Source organism: Diceros bicornis, chromosome 38, assembly GCF_020826845.1.
Source record: "Diceros bicornis minor isolate mBicDic1 chromosome 38, mDicBic1.mat.cur, whole genome shotgun sequence".
Taxonomy (NCBI): Eukaryota; Metazoa; Chordata; class Mammalia; order Perissodactyla; family Rhinocerotidae; genus Diceros; species Diceros bicornis.
The window spans coordinates 29,720,848-29,726,442 of NC_080777.1; the positions used below are offsets into that span (position 1 = coordinate 29,720,848).

Here is a 5,595-nt window from a genome sequence, read left to right on the forward strand (position 1 = left end):
GGTGCCGGAGCAATGAGGATGCCCCTGAGCCCAGGAAGCAGGGATCTCCTTCCCCAGCAGAGACTCCCCAAAGAGGTCACATATCTTAAAAAAAAGACTGGGTGTGTGAGCCCCAGACCTCTGTGCTGTGAGTCCTCAGAGCCTTCAGGAAGATGCAGGGCTCTTACAGATCGCAGCGAACGATCGTCCCCACCGTAACCGCCACCACCTAGATTAATGTACTGAGGGCGTATGACACGCCGGGGTCTGTGCTGGGGGCCCTAACAGCAGCACAGTCTTCAGACGGCCTGGGGCTCTCCCAGCAGAGGGAGAAACAGAAGCTGGGTGTGGGCAAGACCCAGAGCACCCTGGAGCCCCCAGGGCTGGGTGTTCTGAGGAAGCGGGGAGCCACCTCCCTCCACCCTGCGGGTGCCCCTGTCCCTAATGCCCACACTGGCCACACCTCCACTGCCCTCTGCAGCCAGGCTGCCTCCAAGGGGAGCCCCCCTCTGAGCTCTGTGAAGGCCAACACGGCGCTGGGCAGAGGAGTAGCGACCCGCGCCCCTGAGCCAGCTGTTAACCCCAGCTGGCACTGCCTCCCCGCTAGACTCTGAACTCCTCGGGGCAGGGAGCAGATCCTGTCTCCATCTCCCACCCCCAGCACTGAGCACGGTCCTGGCTCGGAAGAGGCACTCAGTGTATTTGCGGAAGGCACGTGCCTTGCCTCCCCATCCCCTCTACTCTCTAACACGCTCCTGTTCCCAAGGGCCTGGACTCCTCTTTCTTTATGCCTGAATCCCCACCATCTCAGCTTCGGGTTTGAATGGAAGAGCTAGAATTCTATACTCAAGGCTGCTGTTTTCTAGGAAGATGGACGAGCCAACCCTTCCCCAGTCACACAGCTGGAACCAAGGACAGGCGGCAGACACCATCTTCTCTCCACCCCTCACCTCCCACCTAAGTCAGTGCCACCAGGCTCCCCGCCTGCCTCCCAGAGCCCGTGCACACATCACCAATTGGTCACAACACCCTAGTCGAGCCCAGATCTTTCTCAGCACTGATCAGGGTTGGAAGGAAGAGGATGCTTATCTGCCATGCTAGGTGAAGCTATCACGGGCTGAGTGTACAGCCTAATGATAATAAATGAGGTATTTGTAAAAATTGCTTTGCAATTTGTAAATTCTTATTCAATTGTGAGATGTAGTTTATAACCAAACGAGCAAGATGCTCCTGAGGGCTCTGACATCTGAGACATAGGACAGAGAGGTTTGGATGGGACAGTAGAAGAAATTTAACAGGAAACAAAACACAAAAAAGTTATTAAAGAGACTTCAAATTGTTGAAGGGGCCACTCAGCCCCCTTGCTCCTTCCAGACTCGGAAGCAGGCCACTGCTTTGCAACAGAGAAGGCCAGGCTCAGGTGGACACGGAAGGGTCTTGGGGTTACCGGATTAACAGTTTCTGTGTGTAGGACAGCTACTTCTCTGTGCCTGTTTCCTCCATGCTGGAATTATTCCTTTAAGCCAGCCAGTAAGGAAGCCTGACTGTACAGATGTAAAAAGCCCAAGTGTGTAAATGACAGGGAGATGAGCCACCTCCCAGGAGACCAGGGGCAGGCATCCTCCTGGAGAAGAGGCCTCTGTTGAGACTGAGTTGGCAGGTGTAACATCTTGCAATCCAGGCCTCGTGGTCCCTCTTCCTAGGACCACAGAGGCCATGACTATTGGAGCTGCAGTGTCTCCCCTACTACCCAGGCTGGAGACTTCAGAATGGGCTGTGGATTGATGGGGAAAGTGGGGGTGGGGAGAGAGACGCTTCAAGCACAGGGTCTTTGTGGGCAAAGAATTTTACTCAGCAAACAGTGTAGTCACTGCTCTGGGAAGGGCATCTTCATTTGGGGATGGGCATGAAATGCTAATGGCCAAACCCCTACCCCACCCCCACCCCCTCCAGGCCCAGTACCACAGGGGGGGGAAGACGGGCAGGGGAGAAGAACTGTGCAAAGAGAGGGCCCAGATGGGTGGAGGTCCCAAAAGGACCTAAGCAGCAGGAGACCCCCAAAGGTGGGCCTCAAGCCCATCAGCCCCCCAGCCAAGGTGAGTCCAGAGGAGATCCCAAAGCAGTTTCTTGTCTGGTAGCAGGCCGGCCTCCTGAGTCCCAAGGCTTTGGCTTAGCACCCCGGGGGCACTACCCTCCCCCGGGCTCGGCACTGAGCTGGGCACTAACAGCAGTCTGCAGAGCAGTGGCAGGGCCACCGGGGAGGGGGCTTTGCTGCCAGCTCTCATCATGATGTATGAGTCATGTACGTCCTGAGAGTCTGAGCGTCCAAGGGCTGAAGCTTCATCCTCAGCCCTGCGTGGCCTTCTGCTCTCCTCCCGGGCCCATCCGTTCCTTCAGCTCCAATGCCTCCTCTGCACGTCCATGGCTCAGCCTTGCCCAAGGGAGCACAGTCGTGCCCCATGAGTCCAAAAGGGCAAGGAAGCTGGCAAGAAAGAAGAGAAGTCAGGGCAGGGCAGACCCTGGGTGCCGAGCATCCACTGAGAGCTGTCTCACACCACAGCTTCCCATCTTTCTCCACAGCAGGACACACGTAGGAGCTAGTACGTGTGCAATACACTGTGATCCACGGAGGACCCACTTCCTCCCAGCCCCCGAGGCCTGCAGGTCTGCCTCCTCCCGGGCTCTCGGCTAACCCTCACTGCCACGTGACAGGAGTGGACAGGAGGCTCCGAGGGGGGTATGGACCAGACAGCTGGGCTCGCTGGGGCTCTACTTGTTAAGATGCTGAAGCTGCAGGGCAGGGAGGGGACGTAGTGTGGGAGGCAGTAGTGGGGGCGAGGGGGGTCTAGGTTTCCACGGGAGAAAATAAAACCAGAGCAGTATAAACCTTTCCTCAGCCCTGCTCCTAATTCCCATGGGAGGTAGAGGCATCTGGGGAGGAGGGCACAGGGCTGGGGTCCAGGGCTTCTACGTTCTATTCTTGGGCCCTCCTGCCTACACATCCGCCCCACATCCCCTGCCCTACTGCTCAAGGAGGATTAAGATGCCCAAATAACAAATCATGACCCCATCCTGCATCCATCTGCCCGCCCAGCCCTGTGCCCCACCCCCTCCTCCAGCTTCTCCTCCTCTGGCCCAGCCAGGTATTGGCTGCCACTCAGGGTCAGGTGGACAGGCCCGCTGCCCTGGGCATCAGTGGCCTGGCCTGCCCACCCTGCAACTCCCCTGGTCTCCCAACAGCTCAGCCCTAGGACCCCAAACCCACGGTCAAGAATGGGTAGCGGAGCCTCGGGCCCAGCCTGGCCAAGCCCTCCCGCCGAGGCCCCACCTTGGACGCTGGGTCTCCCTGGTCCCATTCCCAACTCTTGATGACTCCGCTAATGGAGGGAGACTGTTTCTGCCTCAATTCCATGCCCCAGCTCTCCTATGAAGAGGGTTCATCCTAGCAGAATGAGGGAGCAAACTTGTTCCCCTTCCGTTCCCCCAGCTCTCAGAAAGCCACAGCCCTGGAGCCCTGCCCTGGGTCGGGGCAGAGGCCCAGCAGGTGAGGGAACGTGCAGGCCAGCCTCCCTCCACCTGAGTCAAGGCAGAACCAATCTGTGGGAGGGCCCATGCCACCCACCTTCCTCTCAGACACCAGGGTCACATTCAGCACCCACTTGCCCAGTGCCCCAGGGGAAAGGCCTCCCATGCCCAGGCTCCTGAGCTCCTGCTCGCTGTTGGCCCTAGGACGGTCCAGCTTTGAAACAGAGTCCTGGTGGGAGTCCCCCATTCTCTGCAGGGGAGAGAGGAGAAGGGAGGGAAGGAAAGAGAGCTCAGTCCCCCGGTGGGAGTAGGGAACTTACCTGACATGACCTCAGGGCGTCGCGTCGGTGGGGAGCACGCAGGTCAGACGGTAAGCCTGACGGTTCAGGACACGAGGGTCCCGGCCCCGAGGCTCTGCCGGGCGCGCACGGTCTGGATGGCCTGCTGGTTCTTGAACTTGACCAGGCCCAGGGTGATCTGGGCATTCCAGCCAGGATCCTCGAGAGGGCAGCGGAAGTCGATCTCGCCGCCGCCCTCGGTCACCAGCGTGAAGTAGATGTGGCGCCCGGTGCTCTCCACGCATTCCACGGCCTTGATGCGCGCGAAGCTGAGCTCCTTGGGCCGGCCGCCCGTGCCCTTGGGCTCGAAGAGCTGCAGCCCGCGCTCGGTGAGCACGCAGCGCTTCCGCTTCCAGAGCTGCAGCAGCCCGCCGCTGCGCTTCTCCAGCACGCCCTCCCGGAGCACCGTCGCCGCCGCCGTCATGGGCGCCCCCAGCTCCCGGGAAGGCTGCAGGCTGCGGCGGGCGCGGCGCCCCTCCCGGCTCTGCGGCGCCCGACGCCGGCACCCGGCGCTGGCTGGCCGTGCGCCCTGGCCCCTGCCCCCGCCCGCCCGGCGCGCCCCACCCGCCGTCCGCCGGACCCCGCTGTCCGGTGCGACCGCGGCTTCTCCGCCCCGCCCCGCCGCTGCCCGGTGCCCCCGCAGCTTCCCGGCACGAGAACCCGGCTGCCAGCTCGCGCCCCTGGGCTCAGTCTGCGCGCTGGGCGGCAGCTCGCGGGACATGCCCTTACACGTTCCGCGCCCGCCTCCTGCGCCGCCCGCCGCGCAGCCCGGCCCCGGCCCCGGCCCGCCTCCCGCTCCGGCCCGCCAGCCCCTCCCCTCCCCTCGGCGCCGCGCACCCGCCCGGGCAGGGCCCCGCGCACACTGGAGGCGCTGGGCGCCGGGCGGGGAGGGCTGGTACCGAGAGGACGCTGCCCACCCAGCAGCCCAAGCCTCCAGCCTCTCGTCTCCCGCTTCTGGGAACCAGTGCTCTTCTAGGCCTTGGACCCGAGGGGAAGATAGCGGCGGAGGAAGTGGGAAGGAGCGTCTCCTAGATGAGAGGGGTCGCCGCCTGGAGGAGCGGGAAGGCTTGTTCGGCTGCGGCCGCGCAGTGGCACCGGTTGGGACTTGCATGTGGGTGTCAGACAGCTGCTGGATGCTTCCCAGGCCCAGGAGTCCTGGCCCCCCAGCCTCTGCCGCTTCTCCTAGCGTGGCCAGCTCCCCCTTGGCATGGAGCAATCAGAAAAATGAGGAAGATCCTGGGGTTTGGAGGGAAGGGAGGAATCAAGCCTGTGTTGGCTTCCTCCGACGTGGGTACATGTCTCCCTGCAGGGCGCAGGAGAGCCTGCCCGCAGCTGCCTCTGCTGGGACCACCCATCCCTCCTTCTCCCCCAGGGAGCTGTAGACAGAAGCCAGTGGGAGCTGAGGAGAGAGGAGCCTTGAGGTCACTCAGCCTCCCGTGGTGAGGAGGGCCCACGGCGATCTGGGCTGTCACTCCTGCAGTCCTCTTGGTGGCACACACTTGGAGGGGCCCGCTCTCACACCCGTGGCCTGCCAGGCCTGGTGGAGTTCGCCCCAGGCCTGCGGCTTCCCCTCCTCTCCTGGGAGAAGGACTTCTCCCTGGACACTGGGCTGAGGGCTGGGGAGAGAGGCGGCTTCCCTCCCTTTTCTGCGAGAGTCCAGTGAGATCTGAACCTCAGCTCTTGCCTCCTGATTGCTGCGTCCTGCCCACCTGCTTGTCCTCCCTCAATTTCCTCATCCGTCAAACGGGAAGAA

At 62.2% G+C, this 5,595-nt stretch overlaps 1 protein-coding gene across 2 annotated transcripts; it reads right to left on the reverse strand.

Moving 5' to 3' along the window:
* Positions 1–920: 920 nt before the first annotated feature.
* On the reverse strand, positions 921–4,373 carry PHLDA3 (pleckstrin homology like domain family A member 3). Of its 2 annotated transcripts, none has more exons than XM_058533780.1 (2): positions 3,825–4,373; positions 921–2,461 (listed from the first exon to the last, which is right to left on the reverse strand). In XM_058533780.1, exon 1 carries the CDS (start codon positions 4,264–4,266, stop codon positions 3,889–3,891), a length of 378 nt encoding a protein of 125 aa, XP_058389763.1. In that variant the 5' UTR covers positions 4,267–4,373; the 3' UTR covers positions 921–2,461; positions 3,825–3,888. The 2 variants fall into 2 exon arrangements, with proteins under 2 accessions (XP_058389763.1, XP_058389764.1); XM_058533781.1 differs by lacking the exon at positions 921–2,461 and adding an exon at positions 3,093–3,754.
* Positions 4,374–5,595: the final 1,222 nt, after the last annotated feature.

What these genes read in the sequence shown, in the direction of transcription:
- PHLDA3 (XM_058533780.1), bottom strand. Translation starts at nt 4,266, where the DNA reads ATGACGGCGGCGGCGACGGTGCTCCGGGAGGGCGTGCTGGAGAAGCGC.